The sequence below is a fragment of the Oryzias latipes genome, chromosome 11 (assembly GCF_002234675.1).
Source record: "Oryzias latipes chromosome 11, ASM223467v1".
Lineage (NCBI taxonomy): Eukaryota > Metazoa > Chordata > Actinopteri > Beloniformes > Adrianichthyidae > Oryzias > Oryzias latipes.
In genome coordinates this window covers 9,592,573-9,617,972 of record NC_019869.2, presented here as the reverse complement: position 1 = coordinate 9,617,972, position 25,400 = coordinate 9,592,573, and the positions used below count along the sequence as shown (strand labels likewise).

Sequence of the window (25,400 nt, the reverse complement as noted above, 5' to 3'; positions counted from 1 at the left end):
CACTTTTGACATACAAGGGGATGCTGTCACACAGTGTCTGTACGCCACATTCTAGTCGTTTTTAAGGTGGTAGCTCCTTATTGACCAGGCGCAAATGCTACACGCACAGGGTGTGAAGGTGATAAGCATTTGCCCGTAGGACACCCATAGGATGTCCACACAAACTACTTCCCTGTTCTTCACCATTCGCCACATCCTTTCAGGGATTGCCAAAGCAAATCAGCTTTCACTGATTCGCACGGTTGGTTTTGGCAAAGATTTTTACCTTGGATGTCCTTCCCAACATAACCCTGTATTTTATCCGGGCTGGGGACCGGCACAGGTCCCCCCTTGATCCCCCTTGTGGCTACATAGTTAGGTGGTAGAGCGAAGGGTCATGGCCAAGGACCCCCACTGGATGAAACTCATTGCGGCCCAAGGGAACCTTGGTTTTCCGTGTGCAAGTCCTGCAATTAATTCACTGAGCCCACCAGCCGCGACACTCGGCCTAATATCCTCATTTCTAACAGCCAATCTGTGCACAAAGAGCACCCATGACCCACCTGCATCTCACCTACTTTTCCCTTACAAGTTGTATAAGTGTTCGCTACAACCTGTCGCCTGCAGCATGCACGTAAAAAAAAATGTGCACAAACATTTGGCTCTTAAAGCTTGGAGTGGTCTACAACCTTTCATGCCCTTTACAGGTTTGCCCATTTTTCACCCACAGACAGGCGGTCTCCCGCCGTAAAGGCAGTTGTGACGAAGGCCTAAGCAACCCAAAGCTTTTACTGAAATTATATCACAAGACGATGGACAATTGTTCTGAAAACAAAAGTAAAAGACTTCTGCAAAGAGATCAATGATGGAAAATGCAATGTGTTTGCAAATGATGAAAAAAATTGTCGCCTTATGCTAAGATTTTGAGGCCAGCAGTTTAATGGCAAAACTCAGATCTTTAAAAATAAAAATAAAAATGATGATTAATACAAGTATTTTTTCTTACTACAAATAAATGCAAAAGAAGCAGTTTAGAAGAGTCAAAATGTTACTTAATCCTTTATATTAATGTTAACTTTATATTGAAGACATTTTAAAAAAGGAATTTTGTTTAGTCTTCAATATATTTTTATTTATTTATCGGATCATGTTTTTTTAGACCTGCAACATCCCTTGTATTTTAGTTTTCTAGTTTAGTTAAATCACATTTTTTAAATCAATATGTCCAATAAGTGAATAAACGAGGACATTTTTAATGCAAGGACACAGTTTCTACTATTTCATAAAAGTGCAGAAACCTCATGGATGGATTTGAAGAGCGTCCAGTCCAGATGTGTGAGCGCCGTTGCCACGTCCCAGGTGTTGATGCCCAAGAGTCGAACCGGCCTCTTGTTTAACTCAGCACTGTCGGCTAAAGGAGGCTGTACACACACAGAAATAAATTATATTACCAAAACTGTTGTTATTATAATGCTTGGGTTTTAGTTACACTGAAGATAAATTGTTACATAAATTAACCTTTTTCAAGATCCTGAGGCAATTATTCTTCTAATGACAAAACAATATATTGCTATTGGAAGAAACATCATGGACTTTTTATCATTTCTCAGACGAAAATAGACATTTTTTGACAGAGTCATGAAAGCTATGAGAAAAAGATTCATAAATACCAAAACTTCATTGAGATCCCTGCGACAGGCCACAAGTTTCCCATTTGGGGTCAGTGACTCTGAATACACACAGTCACTTGGCTGCAGCACCCTTCGCTCTGCAGGAAAGAAGGATGTAGGTAAATAAAATGACCTAAAGGACACATTTTTAGCTGGGAAGTTCTACAAGGATTTGTAGCTGTTCATAATTATTTAATCGTTTTTATGCTCGTTTGTGTTTACCTCCAGTGTGCGACACAACAGCAAGCACCATGTCTTCCTCTGCTCTGTCCATCTTCATCCCCACAATCCGTAGCAGCTCATGCGCCTCCAATGAGGGGTGTGTGTGGACACTTAGGTAGGAATCGGCACTCACATATACGCAACACATGACTGAAAGACAAACATCACATTTTAACACAATAAAAAGAAACAAATAGTAGTTTTCTGGACCAAAAAAATTATAACATAAAATATGACTTCTTTATTAACACAGCAGAATAATGCGAGGACATTTGACAGACGGATTTTGCTTGAGCTTGTATTCTTTACTCACCCTCTTTATGCTCCGTCTGGGGAGTGCGAAGGTGCAAATAGTTTTCTTTCAAACTCAACTGCTGATGCATTTGTTTGCTCTGTAAGAAAAGAAGCAACGATCAGTGAAGATTTGAAAAAGGTCACTTCTAATGGCAATACTGGCACCTGTGAAAAAGATAAAGAGAGTGGAAAATTCTCTTTTCTTTCTTGTGTAATTAAGTCCTACTCCGATTATCTTTTGATCTATTTTCACAGCATTCCGTGATTTTTTTTAAAAGTGATTATGTCGTTTTTAGCCCAAATCAAACAACTGGTGTTGTTTTCTAGGACATATTTTCTGCAGAGCAGCAGGAGTTCATTAGAAATTCACCTCTGAGTTGTGGGTTGGACTGTTACCATGGAGTAACCAAGGCGGCTCCTCCCCCACTCCCCCTTCGGATGTGTCTATTAAGATTGTTAATTCTGAAAAGCAAAGCTTCTTACCTTTTGGTTTGGAGGGCAGTCATCCACGGTGCTGCAAGAAGAATGCACAGCAATAAGAAGAGATGAGGATGTAAAACTATATATAAAAAAAAGAAAAAAGAATGTACAATGTAAAGGTTTTAGCAATTAAAACAAGTCTTCATCAACAAAGACTCTTACTGTCTGCGGCGTAAAAGTTTTTGAAACTCCTTCAGATCTTTCTCCAGCGAGGGAAACTCATAAAGATCCTCCAAAACACACCTGTACAGAGTCTGCAAGACACAGGTTGGGAAGAGTTTATCTAAATATACATTTAGTTTGGGTTAACTCTAATATAGCAGAGTCACACAGATCTGGTTCAGATCAGAACCAGAAGAATGTGCATTATGAATGCTGACACTTTAAAGTACTTTAAACTACTGAGGTGTTTGCCTGATGTCATAAGCGGACAAAACTGTCATTTTCCTGTACAACAAGTCAAGTGATCCATGTAGCAGATAATTGTAGATTTCATTATTTATATCATCTATACATATTCTACTCCCATTCATCCATTATTATACAACAACAGCCATCGAAAACCTTTTAACACTTTGGCAGATTTACACCTGAGGTCAGCCAATCCACTTTGTATTTATAATTAACATCAAAATTTGGCATAGTCACACCTACAGGATTAAATTATCCAATATGGCTCATTCTCAGCCTTTTTGTCAACATCTATGATGCAGACAAGAACAGAAATCCAACAAAAGGGGTTTTACAATCTCATTCTGTACAGTATACTGAAAGCATCAGAGTAAACCATGAATACACCTATCTAAGAAAATTGTCATCTCTATAGAAGATAACTGTTCATCCTTTAATGGTAAATATGAGACTTCTCTGTTCAAAGTTATCTTTTAAAGACCCATTCCGCTGAAAAAAGACCACTGGGACCACTTTTAGAATAGCTCACAAATTAACTGGAGTGGCTCCTGTTTTTCAAAATTAAAATTTTTAGAAACCTACACGACATACTAATATTAAAGAAAGAAAATTGGAGGTTTGTTTATCATGGCAGGCACCCCCCCCCCCAAAAAAAAAATACCTCCTTATTGTAGTCATGACCCTCTGTAGCCTCCATCTACAAGTCCCTCTTCATGCCTCTGTTACTAAGCAACAGTCACCTGGGTTACGCACCCCATACAAGATTATGCCCTTGGCAACCCTACCACTGCGGTTTCCATGGCAACCCACCACGGAGAAACTGAGCCATTAACTCACACTGGGAGGAGTGATTGGTGGCTGTAAGTAAGGGAATGTGCTCATGGGCAACACAAGGAGGAATGATGGATACAACATTATCTGTGATGAGATAACAACTCTTTTTTTAATCCTTCTGTTAAAGGTGTGATGTGAAAGAAAGCTTAACAAAATAATAGCCATGCAGGTTCACTCATTTGTCATCTGGAGCGCCTTAGAAATAAGAAAAGCCTTCTAGACATTTGTTTTAAGAGGAGACAAAAACCCAAATGAGGAGGGAGGCGCCATCTGGTGTTTCTATGAGTTAAAAAACACCCAAGGGCAAATGCAGAGACTTTAAAAATAATATAGGAAGTGGTCATGAAGATTCATTGTGACAAACCTTCATAAAGCTTCTGACGTGCTCCTCTTCTTTCAGGAAGTCCTTATAAAGCCTACTCCAGTGGGAGACCAACTGCAGTACCTTGCGCTTCCTAAAGAGGGCATCTTTGCCCTCCTCTTGGCCTCTGCAGCGGGCACCGCCATAAGTGACTGCAGTCAAGGAACCAGCAGTGTAAAAATCTAGAGGACACATTCCTATTCATTGTGTGAAGGTGAAGGATATTGTCCCAGCAGCGCCTGGCAGAGGTCATGAGTGGACATAAACACCAGGTAGGTCAGCAGGAAGTCATCCAGCAGCATTTCTGGAAAACACAAAACACATCAAGAGTTACTCCTGCCTGGCAAAGAGATGATTTCCTAATTAAGGTTTGGAAAGGTTCTATGTTTGTACCAACAACATTCATTTTGGATTTTCTTGGGTAAATTTAAAGTAAGACTTTGCATATTTTACTACATCAGAAAAAAATTAAATTCATTATTAAAATGCAAAAAAAGCCAAACACTTGGGGTTGACAAAACCCTTTAGAAATGTTTTAAAGAGGGACAGGCTTAATGTGAGTGTTACAGAATAGAGGTCAAATACAAAGTTATGCAGCAATATAGACCAGACCGTTCAATTTCGCTTTTCCCTACAGCATTCATTTACTAAAATGAGATTGTGCAACCTAAACAGTGCAACTTGAAACATCAAAACAAGCTAAATTCATTGAGACTCTGATAATCCAATTCATGTAAATATTCAAGGTCAATGTGATCCTATTCACTTCAGATCATAATTGGGAGGACAAATCATCCAAATTGTATTATTATGATTAAAGACCAACAGAAAACAAAATGTTGTTGGTGTAATCCCTGATGCTGAATGAGCAATAGGAAATTGAATACACTCATATGCGCAATTGCTAGCTTTCTAAAGACCCACTGCAATGAAAACCACTTTTTTAAGATATTCATATGGCATTTTTCTTATGATGGAGGACATATAGAAAAGGAAATTAAGTTTGGATTTTTGAGTATTTCTTTATTTCAATTGTTGCAAATCAGGAGCAGACGAAAAAACTCTGTTGGATAAAGAGATGATTTGGGATGTAAAAGATATGCTGGGCGGGGCCACAAGCTCCCTATTCTGAGCTCTCAGCAACAGAGAGGAAAAGGGGGAAAGGGGCGGACTTGCTCTGCACCAACAGTTCTACCCACAACTTGGAGACAAATTTCTAATGAACTCCCGCTGCTCTGCAGAAACTTTGTCCTAGAAAACAACACAGGCATTTTGATTTTGGCTAAAAAACGGAATAGTCATAATTGAAAGACCACTATAAAAAATACTATAGAGTTTTCAAACAACAGCCACCAAATCTGAATGATTTAAAAGTTATTTATAAAGTAGAGTGGAGCAAAATTCCTCCTGATATGTGCAGAAATCTGATCATCCACTACAATAAACGTCTGACCTGTGCTTGAAAAGGGTTTTGTCACAAAGTACAAAGCCTTTCTGGTAAGAGAGTTTAAATATGTTTTTCCCTCAATGAAATGCAATTGAAGTTCTTGAAAGTCGATATTGTATTTTCTCTCACTGTTCAAATAAACCATTTGGATGCCATACTTCAATTTCCTTTTAGGTGGGCAAATCTGCAAAATCAGAGATCAAATCCTTATTTCCTCCACTGTTTGTGCCAATATTGCTGGATTTTGTTGGAATAAACTGAACAAATAGAGATGACTTCAGTTAGGAACTTAAAACATTATTTGAAATTAAATCCAGTTATTGGAAAGTATGAAGTAATTACAGAAACCTCCTTAAACTAAAAGGTGTTTTGTAACAAACAGCATTGACTGGGGAAGACTACTGTGCAAGTGTGTGTGTGTCTGTGTGTGTGCGTGTGTGTCAAAATCAGCAGGTGATCATTTGGTAAGAATCAAGTTCAAACAGCAAATGGGTAATGAGACGCTGTTGGTGGTGTGCATGTGTGTGTGTGTGTGTGGGTGTGTGTTTGTGTGTGTGTGCGCGTGTGTGTGTGCGTGTGCACATGTCGAACTTATTCTCTGAGAAAATGTGCAGCCCAGGAACGGCGCTGTACGGCGGAGAGCAACCAAATCAATTATAGAAGAGCGAGCACAGTCGGCCGCATGAATATTTCATTAACTGTCGTCTCTTTAATTTTAAAGGCCTACATTCTTGAAAAATCTTTTTGGGCAGATCACCGTGAGCTTGTTGCTTTTTTAAAACATTAGTGACTGACATCTTTGTTATTTAGTCTCTTCTAAGCGTCATTTGAAACAATAAATATGGAACCCAGACCTTTTTTTGGCTTTTGAATCCCCCTCGTTTTCTCTCTGCACTTCAACACCCCCAACCCCCTTTTCATATAGACTCTGTTTTCATTTCTTGGCAATTGCATTTCTCCTGCTACTTCCATCCTCCTACGCTCATTATCTCTGTGATGATAAATATCCATTTTCATCTGAAACATATGCCACTTGCATTTCCACCAGCACACAGAGTCAAACGCTTGTACGCACAGAGAGCGGACACAAACGCCGCCCTGATGAATGACTCTTTCATTTCTGACCTTGGGGACTTTATCTGTTGTGTTAGAGAAGAAAAAACTACAGGAAATGTGTGTGCTGAACTAATCGAAGTAATCTCCCGCTGTGAATTTCTTTTTATATCGTGGCATGAGTGTGTATTTTCTGTGTGCATGCCGCTGGGGTGTTGGGCTAATTGCTGTTTATCCACAAAAAGTTGTGTGCAACACGCTGCATAGCTAAGCCCACTAAAACGGTGCACCCATGCTTAGCACCGCCCCGAGGGGGACTCGCACCAGCAAATCACACTTTATGTACACGTTTCCTCCAGCTACAAAAATGAAAGGACTGTCTGACACAAGCTAACATGGATCTCCACTCAATCCCCACTCCCGCTTGTGTTCCAGCTCTCCCTCTAATACATTTCAGGCGGACTTCCTCGACAAAGGCCATCTCAGTTCTCTCCCACATTTATCACTTCCTCTTTCTTCCTTTGCTTCCTGCAATTCAGTGAAATGGTTCCCTGTGGACGGCTGGGAGCTGGTGGTGCTGAGCCCAGACTTGAAGCATAAAGGCTCCTTGTCTTATGCTACCAGGCTAGAGAGTCTGTTTTTCTAATTTAAGTTGTTTTTTTAAACATCCCAGAGTGATAATTTCTCAATAGACTGAATAATTGTGGACTATTTCATTATAATCCTGAAGCTACGTTCACACCATCATCAGCAACGCACATTCGAGCAACCGCTTCTATTGAACAGTCTATGCAGATCCGCCGTCGGGCTTCCACATTCAAAACTCTTGCGTTCACACATCACCACGCATGTTTTTAGGCTCTACGTTCAAAACATGCATCCATTTGAATTGATCGCGTGTTCATAGTTAAACCAAGTTGAACTTTGACCAACCAGGGCCTCAGATATGGATGGGATCCTTTTTATCTCACGGAAGTGCCAACCGTTAGTTAATTAATGATATAGGAGAAATTGGTAATTGCAGTTTGTGCCCGGTCGGAATTATATGACACCAAGTCTGGAATACAGCTGTGAAAAAAACAAGATTAACGAGATTAGCACCACTTTGAAATGTTGCACATAGGTTTTTCCAACTGTAGGTGGCAGACATGCAGTAGTAAACAGTAGAAAATAAGAAAAAGCCCCTCCCTGCTGGTCCAGTGTTAAAACCATATGCTAAATGCCTGTTCAAGAATGGGCATTTAGCTCTTGAACGGGCGGCACCTGCCCAGTGGGAACGTAGCGTAAGGCATTAGAAATGCATTTTCTCATTTAGTATTATTACATTAAGTCAATGAAAAAGTGAGCTATAAATAATATTAAGAAACAAAAAGACAATTAGAAAATATTCAAAAACATACCGTAATCAAATTGTCTTTCAATAGAATGAACCCAAACATCAAAGCAGAGTATGATGGCTCTCAAAAACATAACACAACAGTAAAATGGGCACAGAATCCATATGTCACTGTGTTCATCCATACGCTCAGCGTTCAACAACACAGAGCGCTACATTTCATTAGTAGATATGGAGGTTTTCATTCCTTCCAACCTTCAGAAAGGTGTGAGCTTTCAGTGTCAAGTCTACTGACTCTTGATGACCCGAGATAAGAACCGCAAACTTATTTATTTAAATCTATCAATTCTATTTGAAATAATGGTCCGATTCACTTCAAAATTAGCTTGTCATTCTATTACGTATGTACGTACGTGCATGCGTGCGTGCGTACGTACGTACACACACATATATACATACATATACACACATATATACATACATACACACACACGTGTATATATATATATATATATATATACATACACACACACATGTGTATATATATATATATACATACATACACACACATGTGTATATATATATATATATATATATATATATATATATATACATACACACACACGTGTATATATATATATATATACATACATACACACACACGTATATATATATATATATATATATATATATATATATGTGGATCTTTTGGAGCTAGTCGTTTCCAAAATAGCTCGCGTGCTACAAAAGTGTAGGCGCCTCTAGTCTACAGCACCCTGAGGTAGTCATTTAACCACTTGATTAGTGCAATTAGTCTCTTAAATATTTGTCATATTTACAGGTAAAGACATGGCTGAATGAATTCACCTGTAGGAGCTGTGTCCACTGCTATATGCAGTTAAGCTCACTGAAAGGGAAGTGCATACCTTCTGGCTTTGTTGGAACTTGTGCAGAAAGAAATACCTTAAACGGAGGTGGGGCGGGCGCTTTGTTCAGATTCCATTGAAGACAGCTGAGGCATGTGCTGCTGGTTTGGTTTTCAGTTAGACTTCATTTGTTTTGCTGAAACCGCTGTCACTGGCATATAGTAAACTTGAATTGTTGTTGTCCTGCTCTTGTTCAAACCCTTTCTATCCACGGTTCTTTGGTTTTCCGTGTGTTGGATATCCTCACATAGTTGTGCATATATGCTTGCGCGTCTTTTTAAACTTACCGCTCTCCCTGTTCTCTTGTGCCCCTCTTTGGTCATCGAGTCGCAGGTCGCTGAGTAGATGCTCCAGAATCTTGAGTGGTGTTCCTGAGACCACCACATACCTGTAAGACGAAGAGTTCCAACAGTCTGTCTTAGGAGAACGGGAATACCAGCGGCAGCCACTTCCATCCACCCAGCTTCCCTCCTTCTCTTCCTCTTTTGAATCATCATCAATGTAACGCAAATGGGGAACATCAAATGTGTCTGAATTTGTCCCATCTTCGTCTTCACTATCAGCTTCATCCTCATCCTCCTCTGCTTCTGCGAGTGTAGCCAGCATAGAGGTCTTCTCCATACCTAAACTCCAACAATCAGCCCTCTTCTAAGCTCTGCATACCCAGCAGTGCTGTCCCTCCGTGGGGCATGCTGCCCTGCCGGCTGCCCAGTTAGTAAACAGCCTCTACAGATAGAACCCTGTGTCTGACAGCTCCTACAGTCGAGCTGGAAGGGAAGCAGATTGGTGCTGCACACAAACACACCTACCTAACCTGCCTGTCACCGACACTCCCTGCTTTGTATTTTAGGTCTTGGCTCATACTTAATCTGACACAGAAAACCCTCTGTGTGCTACCTTTCTATACATTGTATAGAATGTAACACCAAATCGTCTTTTGATCATCTTTTTCTTTCCTCAGCTGAAAACAAAAACCCACTTTTTTCAAGGCATCAACTTCAAAATGCTTACTAGCACTAATAACATTCAGCACTTGCACCCAAAAATGACCTCTCCGCTGTCAAAGATTTAAATTTTACCCTAAAAAACTGAGATAAATACTGTTTTTATGCCTGTTACAACTTCTAGAGTAGTACCTCTTGTTGGAGTCGTCTTGCCTGAGCCCGCCCCCTGACGACGTGGGTGAGGGCCGGTCTGATGGCGACGTCAGGGAAGACGTAACCCGCTGCAACACCAACACGTCTCGTCCTCTCTCTTTAAGACAAACCCTCCCCAGCGCCTCCTAAGAAGGAAGGAGGAAAAAGGCAGAGTGAAGGAGGGCAAACCTGCTTAGACAGCAGTTAAAGAAACCAGGACAGTTAATGTTTCACTACTGGATGGACACGCCACTAACTGGAGCGATGTGGAGCGAGTCATGCAGCCGTCTTAAAATCTCTGTATCAAGATAGCGCACACTTTTATGACTTTATTTGTACATATATTCATTTTTTTTAAAAGAGTGGTATTCTGCAAGTACTACAAGCCTTTTCGAGCAGTATTTTTTTTCCATCTGCTTCTGATTTATTATGATTCGAATAAAGAAATACCCAGAAATGCAATTTTACGCTTAATTTTCTACACATCAGAAAAATGTCCCAAGAACACCAAAAACACAGTTTTCATTGGAGTGAGTCTTTAAATGTTTTGAAACAATCGCACTTGTTGACCAGCAGAGAGTGCTCTTTTTTTTCTTTTTTTACCACTTAGCATTCTTTAACAAAACACAACCACCACCACACATAGTTACAATTGATTAATCCCAGTCATTCGAGGTCCTTTCTAATTCTATATTTTTATATTCTATAAAAAAATGAAAGGTATTATAAACTAATATTAATAAACTTGTACAAAGCCTGTTCTGGCTCTTTAATATAAAAAGGTGGTAATATAATATGTCTTTTAATAGACAGCTCTATGTGACACCAAGGGATCTGGGTTGACTCTGGCGATGATCTCTACAAATGAGCAGCAACTTGATGCGTGACCCTGACATGTACTGCTGGGACACGCTGGTGTAACAAGAACAGGCTTTTTGGGAGGAACAAAGGCTCACAAAAAAAAATGTTTAGATCCTTTTTACAGGTCCACCTGAAGCTCCCCAAGGAGGAGGTGCAGAAGATCTCCTTCCACAGGGTTCACCGCCTCGGAGGAAGAAGGTCCGACCACCAGCGCCCGCGTCCTATTGTGGCTAAATTCGAACATTTCAAACAGAAGGAGATGGTGAAGGGCCGCGGACGGGAACTGAGAGGCACGCATTACAGCGTTAATGACCAGTTCCCGGCAGAAATCCTCCGCAGAAGGAAGATCCTGTTCCCGCTGAGAAGGAAGCATCTTGCTGCTGGTTCGAGAGCGATTGTGGCTGTTGACAAACTTTACGTGGACGGCCGGCTGTTCCGGGACCCGGAGATCACCCCCTGGCTGTGCTGAAGGCTTTCAGATCCGCGCTGAGAACATCTGCGCTGCCCAGAAGAAACCCGCTAAACTTACTTCAATGAATGGAAAACCGGATCATCAATAATCCACACCTCGATCGCAGGAAAACAGTCTTTTTTTTTTTCTTCGTCACCTCAGTCCCACTGATGTTTCTATTGTTGTTTTGTTGTTGTTTTCGTTTTCCCTTCTATCTCTTTTTTTCTTTCCTTTACTCTCCCCCCCCCCTCTCCCCCCTCATTATATGTAAATCACCTGGAAGCAACTCATCCTCGGTAAGTATTTATTTATGCACGGAACGGGCGCGCGCACACACAAGCGCACACAGGGGCGTGCACATGCGATCCCGCACACACACGCCGACATACTGCAATCACCTCACACAGGCTCTCATAGGACGCACGCGACACGCAGCTCACATAGCCAGAAAACGTTCACGCGCACAGCGCTTCTCAATGCGGGCACGCGCACACGGACTGGCACACATGCATCACTTAGCTTTACACCTTTTCAGTCAGAGCAGTTATGAACAGTCTTAACATCGTTAGCTGGAATGTGCGTGGACTTGGCTCTGAGCCAAAGAGACTGAAAGTGTTAAATCACCTGGATGGTCTAAAAGCAGATATAGCTCTACTGCAGGAGACCCATTTATCAAATTCTTTGAATCACCTTATGTGCTGCTTACAATTTCCAGTTATATACTCTGCCAGTTACAACTCCAAACAAAGAGGAGTTGCTGTTTTAATTAATAAAAATCTTAATTTTACTCATAAGGATACAGTTACTGACCCAGAAGGCAGATTTGTAATCATTAATATATCCATTCAGAATAAGGACTATTGTATAGTGAGTATTTATGGTCCCAATGTTGACGACTCTTCCTTCTTTCACAGATTCTTCACCTCACTCTCAGTTCACTCTGACTCCACAATCATTATAGGAGGAGACTTCAACCTTGTTTTGGACCCTGAACTTGACAGACTCAGCACAGCAGCAAACCAGCGTACATGGCGGTCTGCAAGTATTCTAAAGCAGTACATGAATGATCTGGGTCTCTGCGACGCGTGGCGCTCATGTCACCCAAGCACTAAAGGGTTCACCTTTTTTTCTCCAGTTCACTATTCACACTCCCGTTTAGACTATTTATTAATCAGTAACTCTCTTTTAAAAAATATTCAAAGCTCCAATATCCATCCAATTATTATCAGTGATCATGCACCAGTCTCTGTAAACATTTCTAGGGAAAAATCCACACCCTCTGGTACAACCTGGAGGTTTAATACGTCTCTGTTAAAGGACCAGGAATTTCTTGAATTCTTTAAAAAAGAGTGGGCAACCTTCTTAGACTTCAACAATACTCCAGACATCCCACCGTGCGTTCTTTGGGAAACAGCAAAGGCAGTCATGAGAGGGAAAATCATTTCTTATTCAACGCACAAAAAACGCAAAGAGAAAGCAGATTTATTAGAATTAGAAAATAAAATCAAAACCCTGGAGACTGCTTATGCTGCTTCTGCACAGGAACACATTCTGGGAGATCTGAAAAATTTAAAGCTGCAGTTAAATGACATCATTAATAAACAAACACAATTTCAAATACAAAGGCTACGACTTGAAAGATTTGAAAACTCTAATAAATCTGGCAAATTTCTGGCTAATCAGCTTAAAATTAACAGAGAAAAATCATCAATCACCTCTATTATGGACCAAACAGGAAATGTCACCCATGACCCGGTCAAAATTAATAACGAATTTGAAAACTTTTATAAAAACCTGTACACACCGCAGATCAATCCGTCAGAGCAAAGTATTGACTCATTTCTTAATAATGTAAACCTACCCAGGCTAAATGAGGATCAAATCACAAACTTAGATTCTCCGCTCTCGCCGTCTGAACTTCATGAAGCTCTGTTACTAATGCCTAATGGTAAAGCACCAGGGCCTGACGGCTTTCCTGCTGAGTTTTATAAAGAATTCTGGGAACAACTGGCACCAACATTTTATAAAACTGTCACATCTATTAATGAGAGCCAATCAATGCCACATAACATGAACTCAGCCAACATAATTCTTCTTCTAAAACCAGACAAAGATCCCACTAGTCCTTCAAGCTATCGCCCTATTTCTTTAATCAATGCAGATGTAAAAATTATCTGCAAAGCACTAGCACAGAGAATAGAAAAAATCACTCCTCACATAATTCACTTCGACCAGACTGGATTCATCAAAGGCAGACACTCGGATGATAATGTCCGTAGACTAGTTAATATAATAGACTTTGCCACCATTAAAAACCAGGAAATGACGGTACTATCGCTGGATGCTGAAAAAGCCTTTGACAGAGTTAATTGGAAGTTCCTTATTGCTGCCCTCCATAAGTTTGGTTTTGGAGAAGCATTCATCAATTGGATCAAAATATTATATCACAACCCCAATGCATCAGTTAGAACTAATAAACAGACTTCAAACAGGTTTTTTCTTGGAAGAGGAACCAGACAGGGCTGCCCACTCTCCCCTTCTCTTTTTGCTATATTCATTGAGCCTTTAGCTGCAGCAATAAGACAGAATGAGAGCATTATAGGAATAAAAACCAAACACAGCCATCATAAAATTAGTCTTTATGCGGATGACATATTACTGTTTTTAAGGAATTTACATTCTGTAAATGAAACAGCAATGATCATAAATGAATTCTCCTCCATATCAGACTATTCCATTAATTGGAATAAGTCTGTTTTATTACCACTCAACAGGAATATGGAACAAAGACTCACAATTCCAGTTAAAACAGGAAATATCAAATATCTGGGTATCTACTTTTCCCCCAAACTATCAGAACTGGTGCAGCTAAACCACACCCATTACTGAAAAGCATACAGGACGATCTAACACGCTGGACCAACCTGCCTCTGTCCCTTATGGGCAAGGTAGCCACGGTTAAAATGAAAATCTTACCCAAAGTTAATTATCTCTTCTCAATGATTCCCACACAACCGCCATTAAAATGGTTCAAAACATTAGACTCATCCATATCAAGCTTTCTATGGAACAACAAACCTGCAAGAATTAGTCTAAAAACTTTAAAATCTGCAAAAAGCTGTGGAGGATTAGAACTACCTAATTTCCACAAATACTTTCTTGCAAATAGATTACAATATATCTTAAAATGGTTAAAAAATAATCCAGAAACCAACTCATGGTTAGACTTGGAACAGGTGTTATGTGGAAAGATCAACCTGTCACAGCTACCATTTATTAGCCAAATAGTTAAAAAACAGGATTGTTTCAAAACTATTAATATAAATGCCACCTTAACAGCCTGGTGGGAATTTCTCAAAATATCAAAATCATCAATTCAACCGTGCAAAATGACACCCATCTGGAACAACCCGGACATCCTTATTAACAAAAAAATGATTCACTTCCCAGCTTGGCAAGCAGGGGGCATAAAACAACTAGAGCACGTAATTATTGATAGAAGATTCATAACCCCCCAGGAACTTCAAGACAAACATGGAATAAATAACTTCTTGGAATATCAGCAACTTAAATCAAGTATTACTAAAAAGTATAAAATTAAAGACGACGATTTAAAGCTACCAGATGTAGTTACCACTCTGATTAATTTTTCAATGAATAGAACTCTCTCCAAAATATACAAACTTTTATGCAATTTAGATAACAATATTGCCCTTCCAACAAAAAAATGGGATGCAGATTTGAGCATCAGCACAGATGAAAGCTTCTGGTCAGAACTTTGTCTAAACACCTTTAAACTGACAAAAAGTTCAAATCTACAGCTAATCCATCTCAAAACTCTTCACAGAATTTACTACACTGGACAGAGGATGTTCAAGATGGGTCTCAGTAACTCAGACATTTGCGAGCACTGTGATAATAATCTACCCGACAGCTACATGCACGCACTGTGGTTCTGCACTCCTGTCAGGGCTCTCTGGCAGCAGGTATGTGTCGATTTATCAGTCTGGCTTAAGGTTTCAATCACTGCCTCACCGTCACTTTGTGTGCTTGGTGACATGAGTGCCATCGATATAGAAGAAGGATTAGCATCTATCATTTTCATAACTCTTTGTATTGCCAAAAAAACTATTTTAATAAATTGGAAAAACAAGAAAAATATAAACATAAGTCAACACAGAAATCTGCTGTTTGATCATATCAGCTTGGAAAAAATGTCAGCCCAAAGCTCAAGTAACTTTGAAAGAATTCAGTCTCTCTGGTCTCCTGTGGTTGACTCCATGACTTAGGGGGTGGAGGGCTTGGTCGTCGCTGCTCCTTGCCCTTCTGCCGTGGTTTGGGGTGGGGGTCGGGGCTTCCGGTGCCTGGCGGGGGCGGTGGGGGGCTCCGTTGGTCGGGGGGTCGGGTCCGGTGCCTGGGTGGGGCGGGCTGGGGCGCTGCGTGGTCCTCTGGGCTTGGGTGTGGGGGTGCGTGGTGGGGGGGTGGGGTGGTGGTCTGGCTTGGCTTGGGGGGGTGGTCCCTTTGCCTGTGCTGGGGGGGGTTGGCGGGGGGCCCTGCTCGGGTGGGGGGGGCCCAGCGGCGCCGGATGGGCTGCCCATCTGCACCTGGGGCTGGGATCGGCCCTTCCCTGGCTCTGGGACGGGACGGGACAACCCTCTCGGGGCCCCCGGTCGCTCTGGGTATCACCCGCTTCGGCTGCGGGGTCTGGGGTGGGGTGGGGTGGGGGGCTTGTCGGCCCTGTCCTGTGGGGGGGCGTTCTGGGGGGGAGGGGGGGCCCATTATTAGTACGGGTCGGGGGGGCTAGCGGGTCGGGGTCTCCGCTGAGGCAATCAGTGGTTGCCTCGGCCGGTTGGCCTCCTCGGTCCCGTCGAGGCCTGACCAGAGCTCTTCTAGGGCCGGCGTCTGGGGGTGGGGGCCTGGGCTTGCTCCGGGGGGGGGCGACGCTTTCTGGCTCCTCTCTCTCTGTGTGGGGTGGGTGGTGCCGGGCCTGGGGTGTCGGCGCCTCCGGGGGTGGGCCCCTGGGCTGGGTGGCCCTGGCCCCTTTGCTGGGGGTGGGCTGGGGGACGGCTGTTTGACCACCGGGGGACAGTCTACCAGCTGTCCCCAACTTACCCCCTTCCTTATATAACCTCATATTAGGGTGAGGGGGTGGGGGGTTTAGCCTGCGATGCGCCTTGGGGGGGGGCTACTTGGGAGTGGCCCCCCTCCTATGGTTGCCGTATGGAGTGGGCCCCCCCTCTTTCGGTTTTATTTGCACCTTAGACACGTAGGGTCCTTGGTAGGGGGGGTGCTTGGACATCACTGCAAGCAAGCAGCAGATGTCCTCCTGGCACCCTACCCGCCAATTTTAACCGCACCTTAGACATTTAGGGCCCCTTGGTGTGGAGGGTGAGGGGACATCACTGTGAGTAATCAGGAGATGTCCCCTTAGTGCCCTACTCGCCAATTTTAACTGCACCCCCCTTAGTACACACACCCCTCCCCCTTCAATATATACATTCAAACATAAACACACACACATGCACACAAACACCCTCTCAAACACCCATACACGCACACACATTTTACAAGGAAGGTGGGACCTGGGTCCATCTGTCCCCTACCCCGTCCCTGGTGGGGGGTGCGGGCCTCTTGGCGATGGCGGCCGTGTCCCTTGGGTGCCGGCTCCCTGGGCCCGGCGGTGCTCTCTCCGCGCGGTGGGGGGGTTCATATTACACCTGAGCCGGGGGTGTTCGTGTCCCTGGGGGGTGGGTCCTGGTCCTTGCCCCTGGGCGCTGGGCCCCGCCAAACTTCCAACATGGCCGAGCCTGGTCGGGCCATATTTATAACATCCCTTATGGGCCGCCCTTTTTTCCCCGGGGTTCCCCCCTCCTGGGCGGGGGCGGCGGGCCCCTGCCTTGCTCCTACCTGGACCAACCGTGGGCCGGGTGGGTGGCTGCCTGGAGTGCGGAGCGGGTCTCCCTTGGGGGGTCCTGGCTCGTACCTGGGGTCGGGGCGAGGGGATGCCCGGAACTCCTGGGTGGTGGTGGGGTGCTCGTCTGGGGCTGTGGGCGTCCCTCTCCGGTGGGGCCCTGCGTTGGGCTCTTCCGGCGCGGCGGGGGGCTGCTTTCCTGGCTGGGCTGGGGCGGCGCTCTCTTTCCCTCTGCGCCTCCCTGCTCTCTGGCTCTGGGGGCCTCGCGGCGGTCCTGCTGGCCCTGGCCTGGGTGGCGGTCTTGGTCGCCCGGGGGGCGGTTGTTCCCTGCCTGTTCCCGTGTGGCGCTGGGGGAATTCCGGCTGCCGCTGCTGCTGCGGCGGGGGTATGGGTGTGGGGGTGGCTGGGCGCTCCTCCTCCTTCTTTTCACATTCCACCATCCATTTTAGAAGAACATAAACACTCACCTGAGCACAGGTGTTAGCTCACCTTTGCACTAATAGTTTGCATGATTGAATGAATGAAAGATTTCACACTAGTTGGTTTAAAGGCATAGGTATGCGTTCGTGAACACTATCTGTTTTGTGTGCATGCTGACATGTGGACATTTCTGCGGTTAGCAGGTGTGTTGATAATATTTGAGTGTGTGTGAACAGGCCCCGCCCTTTTTGTACTACATTTGAACCGTACCGTAACGATAAACAACCAGTAAACCTGTCTGCTCTATGCTGCTTCATGGTCTTACCCCCCTTCCCCTCCTATTATCACCCTCCTACCCCCCCCTCTCTCTAACGTCCCTCTCTCTTGTTCCCCTCTTTCCTTTTCCGTCCGGTCCAACACCAAAGATTTTCAAACATGATTGAAATTAATAAAGTTTGGCCTCAATTACAAAAGGGGTTTATTCAGACATACCTTTGGTTTGTCTGAAGATGAATAACCCCTCTTGTTAGAATAAAATATGTCCAACACAAGAGGCCCTCAGCTCTCATCTGTTTGCCTAGCTGTTGGACAGGACAAGTTAAAAAAAAAAAAAAAAAAAAAAAAAAAAAAAAAAAAAAAAAAAAAAAAAAAAAAAATGTTTAAATAAAAACACAGCCTAAGGAGGGCAAAATAGAGGGAAGTGAGGAAGATCAAAGACGGAGGATCAGATATACATAAGACCATCGCTTCACATGCTGTTAAGAACATAACAGCTTAGGAGAAATAGTTAAACCCAAACAGAGTTCTTGCTTTACAGATACATTTATCATGATGCACTTAAAATAAATTCATATTCAAGGAAAAATCATGATTACATTGGGAGAAAAAAAGGATTTTATGAGCCAGAAGATAGTCCTTTGAAATCAAGTCAACACAGATGCAGACACTGTCAAGCAAACAGATGTAATCTCTGGGTCAGCTTGACAAAAGTATCTGAGAGATTGTAGGCATACGAGACAAAACATGCCACTCGACAAACCCTCATGTTGTGTTCTACAACATTAAAGTCCCACTCCAATCAAAATTGTGTTTTTGGTGCTTTTAACACGTTCTTGTGGCATTTTTCTCACGATGGAGGACACACAGAAAGAAAATTAAGCTTAAAATTGCATTTCTGAGTTTTTCTTGATTCAAATTGGTGTAAACTAGGAGCAGACAAAATGCAGTTTCAAAAGGTTTGTATTTTTAACAGAAAATACACTAGCAGTGCCACGTCTCCCTGCTCCGATGTATTCTGATGCATCCACTTGCAGACAAATTGATCCATGCTGTTTTTGCTTTCCTGGGGCCTCATTTATAAACGTTGCGTATGCACAAAAGAAGGCGTACGCCACTCTCTACGTAATAATTGATATTTATAAAAAGTAAATTGACGGGAAAATGTGCGGTCCTTCACGCAAGCTCTGACCCAGGCGTGCGCACAAAAACGAGTGAAATGAGAAACGGCGACACCGTCGGCAGATGGAAGAAACACGTGAAAGTGAAAATGACAATCCTGCCTCTCAGAAATTACATGACGACTTCACAAAGCAAGTCTTACAATTAACAGCCTACACAAAGACCCGTTTGATCGATCAGCAGTGAAACAAACAAAAGAAAGAAAAGTGAAATATGTTCTGCAATATTGGCATGTTTTGCAATTCATCCTCATAAATAATATAGTTAATAGAACAAAATAATGTACAAAACTGATATTCTCGTTAATGTGTCCGTCTGGCGGAGCAGATTTAGGTGCAATTAGACAGACAGACAGACAGACAGACAGACATATTTATTGTCCACTGGGGAAAGTTGTTTTCATAGTAAAACATTTCTTCATAAGCTACGGAATTATAGTATTCATGCCTTTAGTTTGTTTTATTTTTGATAAAACAATTTATGGCGTATGTCTCAACCATTCAGAAAGAAATTACATTTGCGCTGATCAATTTCCCATTTCCACGTCGATTATTCCCGACATCTGTAGCTTGTCAGATGTAATTAAATGGAGGGAAATAAAATGCCCCATCACAATGCGTAATGACGCACAATGGCTGATCTTGCGCTCTTAGAAGATGTGGCAAATGGAAGAATTCGAAGTGAACGCACTTTAAACAGCAAGAAGACTTGCTGGCAAACGAGGACGAGTGGCTTATGAGCCGGTTCCGACTTCCTCGAGCCGTCCTGTTGGACCTTTGCGGGCTTTTGGGGGTGTGTCACCCGGTGCATCTGGCACGTCGGTGTTCCCCCTGCGCCTCAGTCACCACTCCACTTAAAAGGGATTCCCCAATTATTGCCGCCAGTATCTCATCAAGAGGGTCAGCTCTGGTGTCTCCACCCCCCCCCCCCCCCCCCCCCCATATAAGGCGTCTACCACGTGCCTTTTTGGCATTAGTAATGTCCACACTGTGCCCTCCAAACAACATTTTGTCCTCTTTTCCACCTCCCCAACGATAACTTCTACTTCACATTGAGTGAAATTACGTTTTTTTGATTTCCTCTCGGTGTGTGTGCCATGATTTCGCAATCAATGAATGTTCATTTGTGGACGTTTCACTGACTTTTTATGGGCAACTATGGGCGTGTCATGAAGTCGCAAAAGCTGCGCTGCATTTAGGATTGGTTGTGATTTATTAAGGGAAAGATGCGTAGGATGTGCGTGCACACGGTTTTATAAATCCGAAAATTTATGTGTGTACGCACGTCCTATGTTTCATCCGTACGCCACTTCTGACGCAAATCCTACGCAAAGTTTTATAAATGAGGCCCCCGGTCTGAGCTGGAATCTGGATCTGAACTGTACGACTGGTTTGCTCCAATATTGTCCCCTATATTTATTACACTGGTGAGGGGCTGTATCTAGCGAGAGTGTCTGCAAACAGATGGGTAACGGAAAGTGGGGATGGGATTGCTCCATGCCAACAGTTCCGCCCACAACTAAGAGGTGAATTTTCGAATGAACTACTGCCGCTCTGCAGAAACTAAGTTGTAAAAAAACGACACTGTTTTTGTTTTGTTTTTCAGATTTTGGCTAAAAATGGCAAAATCACAATTAGAAGATCACTGGGAACGCTTTAAAAACAGATCAAACAATGATCGCAGTCTTCAAAGTACCAACTCTTAGCAGCCAGCAGATTGCCCTAAAAACATTCATGCACTAGTATATTTTCTGTTTGTTCTCTGTGATTAGGACCAACAAACAAACCCAGCCATTTTTTTGTAAAATTACAAAAAAGACAATGATGTAGACAGTTATGTAGTTTTCAGCAGTAGTTCAACAGGTTTTCTTTGTTTTAGAAACTGCATTTAGACATTACAGTATCTTTCATCCCCATCTCCATGATCGGAAAGACAACAATATACAAGAGGCTCAACTGTGGCTGAAAAATGACAACCCCATTATAAAAAATGGGGTGGAAAAGAACATAAAAATAGTCATTCTTGGACATCTATAGTAGTGAAAACCTTCACCATAGTTTGTTTTCTTTTATGGTATGCTCTGAGGCTTTTTAATGAGCTCTTTGGTAAATCTGAAGCCATTAGTTCAAAATAAACTTCCTCAGGAGTTATCAGTTCCAGGTTGGAGCCATCAAATAAATACTAGACCGTTTGAAATCTGATTTACTAAAGCGTGGCACTTGTTTCAATTCATTAGCTTTTGGAATGACACCAAGTCCACACCCAGCAGCTCAGATGTGAAGTCAAGATAGCAGATTTGCTAAGTGGTCTAAAGGGGACGTACAATTAGAGCATATCATACATGGTTCAAGTACCAGCAAGCTTTATCAAAACTCTCCATCCTCGATCAGAGCAGACGTCTGCTGTCTTTCTGCAAAATCAGTGAAAAACATTCCAGAAAAGCAGCGATAAAAATAAAAGCATTATATAACCTGGGAGAACTGCGGTTATGGAACAGTGGGAGAAAATCTGTTTTGCCCCTGACACAAAAACAAACTGTTGATCTTCCCACCAAACACCTACACTCTTTACTGGAAGTGTGTAGACCAAGAAAAACAAACGCCAAAGTACAATCATACGCAGACCCTTCATAAAAAACCTTAATTTAATTCAAAACAAATATCAATTTAAATATAGTTAGAGTTTAAAATGAACTCTGACAGGAAATCAATCCATCCAATACTCAATTCAGTTTGACAAGGGTCACAGGAGTCATCCCAACCTATCACAGGCCAAAGTTACACACTGCCAGTTCTTGCACATACACGCACACACAGAAACAACAACTACATCTTTGGATTTTCTTCAGGAAAATCCATTGGCTAAAAACTAACTGGAAAAAAAGGGAAAACTTTAAAAAAAAAAGGTTGTTTTTACAAAATGCAAATGATTTAAATCAAATGCAAAGTGATGCTTTGGTGCATACTTTGTAAATCAAGCTTCAAATCAAGATTTAAAAAAAAGTTTATGCTCTGAGCAGCTCAAAGCAATTCACAGTTAAAAAAAATACAAAAATGAAATCAAAACCAACCCACCGCTTTACCCTCCTCCCCTCCCCTCCGTTGACACATACACCCCAAGAACCTCATAAAGCCAAATTTGTTTAAATTTACTTGTGAGTAATCAAATTCATATCCTTTAGATTCTATCAGCCCTTTCTAGCATCCATTCATATTTACCCGACGCTTATATGACATTTTTTTAACAACAAGAAAAACAACACAAGCCTTTTGTGCCAATGACCCACAAAAAATGGCGATTTCAATTAAATCTGAACCATATGAAATAAAGATGTAGTGCACTAAATGCAGATCAGAGTGGCTCTTCCATCTGCAGTCATAATCTAGATGGTACTTTTTCCTTAATTACACAATCACACAATATGACATAATGTTGTTGAGAGGAAAGGTGGGCCTAGGATAGCCTGAAGGAAGCCCCCTCTCTGTTTCCTCTCAGTGTGTGTTTTTGTGTCTAAACTAACACTGATCCTGTCGTGCCTGTTTTGTGACAGAGCTGGGCTGGATTCCAGGAAATAATGGATAAGAGCTTAAAAACACAATGCTTTCAGGTCAGTGGTACACACGCACGCACGCACACAAGCACACACACACACACACACACACACACACACTGTACTGTACAATAGAAAACGTCATACATGTGCATATCAGTGTCGTAAATGCTGTGACCTTAAATAATACTTTATGCTGAAAAACTGATCCATCAAATCTAACAAAGAAAAAGACAAATGCGACTCTGAAGCTGCTGGAGGAACACTGGCACATGAATTATATCGCTATGGGAACGGCTCACATGTGTTTGTCAGACTCCTAAAATGTCATAAGTGAAAAATGAATTTATATATATATATATATATATATATATACAAAAAAATGAAAAAGTCCCTATGACAACCCAGTAAAAAGTAATTTCTGTATTAAACAGAGTAATTACTTTGAATTGTGCTGAATTACATTTGCTGCAAGACAGAATTTTTAGTGTGGTTCTGTAGACCTGAAAAAACATTTGTGTTGTAAGATATTTGAGGAGAATATTACTTTTTTAATACTTTTATTCCCCGCAAGCCAAATAAAACAAAAGGAAAACAGAACCAGCAGAATGTTATTTTGTTCTGTGGGATATTATTTTTAAATATTGCTTTGATCATAGAAATGTCTCTTGAATATTCTTACTTCCTGCTGCCCTTAGTTCACAGATGTCAAAACTGTCACAAATAATACTTTCATATTTACTTTTAAATGTTCTGAAATTTCAAGCAAGAAAATGCACTGAATCCTGAAATGTCTCATTATTTTTCCCTCTTTTTAGATCTGCTCTTTAACAGATCTGCTCTTTATGTCAGAGAATAGGAAAAAAAACTGTTGTTTTTTTTGAGCGAGAAATAGCTTTAATGGGTCTAATTTAAAAGTGAGACTTATGTACAAACTTTACTTTCTTTCGTGAAATTTAATTTAAACATAAACCCCTTTCTGAATGCAATCTAAAAGTCACTGATTACACAAAATAAATGTACTTTTTGGAAATTTGTTGGAAAAGTTAAAACAAAAAAAAGCTTATAAAGAATAAACTAGACTAAATTATGTTTTACGGGTAAAATTGCTCAAAGAAAAGCTAGTTTAACCCTCTCAGTTCTGGATGTTTATTGACTATATGAAACAAAGGCTAAAAAAAGTTCTCACAGTTTTTTACCAACACATCATTGTCAAACTTTGTGTGTTTTATGGGATGGTTCCAACATTAAAACAAGTTGTTGTTCACCTTTCAGCACATCCCGTTAGGGATTGCCACAGCAAATCCGCTTTCACTGATTCACACAGGTGGTTTGGCAGAGATTTTTACACCGTATGCCCTTCCTGACACGGGCCTGTATTTTATCCGGGATAGGGACAAGAACAGGGAAACCCAGACTTTGACCCATTTAAACCCTTAGTCACATGCACCTGTACCGGGTCTGACCCGTATGGCCACCTCGAGGGACATCATGAAAATGGAACTGACCATTGTTGTGTGTGTATTGTGAAGTATTTGTAAGGATAATGCAAGTTACACCCACTTAAGACGTACAGGTGATGACTTTACTATGCAGTCTAGTCATTAATAAGGTACTGGCTTTTTACTGACTGCAATAATGCTGTACGCACGGGGTGTGCACGTGGTATGCAAGTGCCCATAGGATGCCCACAAAACTTACACTGTGATTGCCTCACAGTCGTGCTGCACAAGGAACGTACACTTAACCTAAACAGCACTCATGGGCTCTCAGCGTAGTCCACAGGGTTTGGGGAGAAAAAAAAGGGAAAATTCATACCACACACCTGTGTCTCTTTCACTTCACCCTTACTTACCAATTACCATACGACCTGCCACCCGCAGCATGCTCGTAGAAAAAATGTGTATGAATATTTTCATACTTCTGGATCATCGAGTAGTTTACGACCTTGACTTTTGATTTCGTGTGGGCCACCTGCGTGCCCCCATTTTTCACCCGCAGACAGCTCATATTCACCCGAAAGGGCAGTTGTGACTAAGATTCTCACAAAGTATGACAAGTCTAGCTTAGTTGGATCTCTGCTCCAGCTTTTCCAGCAGTGCATACAAGAGAAAATGTCTCCCTTTGCAGAAAAGGAATCCCCTGCTATTTTTCTAAAAGGCTTTCAGATAAACTCCTGCATGCAGTAACTTTCACAAACATGCATATCATGACGCGGGATGATATCAGATTGCATGTGGCGTGCTTCCTGCTTCAAGTAGCACGGTAGCGCGGATTAAACATCACAAGGCCTCGCGAACACCCCAATCACGATCACTGACTCAGCCTGCCACAGTGCTAGCAGTGCATGAGCAGACACTTTTAAGCCCCTTCTCAGTAATTATAAGCTCGAGCCAGCAAACTGACACACAAGTGATTGTGCAGACATAAACGTCATGACAGCTTGTAGAAAGAGCATGATATCACTTTGCACTAAACCATTATTATTACTACCCACACTAGACATGCAGCAGGAGGGAAATGCTGGTTACTAAATGCAACATTTGTCTGAATAAAGCCAAAATGTGTCTGTGCAAGTTAACAGAGTTTTGTGTTGTGGT

The 25,400-nt window shown here is 42.0% G+C and overlaps 1 protein-coding gene across 1 annotated transcript in view; it reads right to left on the bottom strand.

The window, feature by feature from the left end:
* LOC101166146 (rap guanine nucleotide exchange factor 5) overlaps window positions 1–25,400 on the bottom strand; it is a 54,729-nt gene that overhangs the window by 6,224 nt on the left and 23,105 nt on the right. Inside the window, exons 10-19 of the mRNA XM_011480813.3 lie at window positions 10,150–10,295; window positions 9,301–9,401; window positions 4,477–4,555; window positions 4,255–4,399; window positions 2,808–2,899; window positions 2,649–2,679; window positions 2,185–2,263; window positions 1,872–2,021; window positions 1,650–1,747; window positions 1,278–1,400 (exon numbers count right to left, since the gene is read on the bottom strand). Of these exons, the coding sequence (XP_011479115.1) occupies window positions 1,278–1,400; window positions 1,650–1,747; window positions 1,872–2,021; window positions 2,185–2,263; window positions 2,649–2,679; window positions 2,808–2,899; window positions 4,255–4,399; window positions 4,477–4,555; window positions 9,301–9,401; window positions 10,150–10,295 (1,044 nt within the window). The remainder of the gene's footprint in view (window positions 1–1,277; window positions 1,401–1,649; window positions 1,748–1,871; window positions 2,022–2,184; window positions 2,264–2,648; window positions 2,680–2,807; window positions 2,900–4,254; window positions 4,400–4,476; window positions 4,556–9,300; window positions 9,402–10,149; window positions 10,296–25,400) is intronic.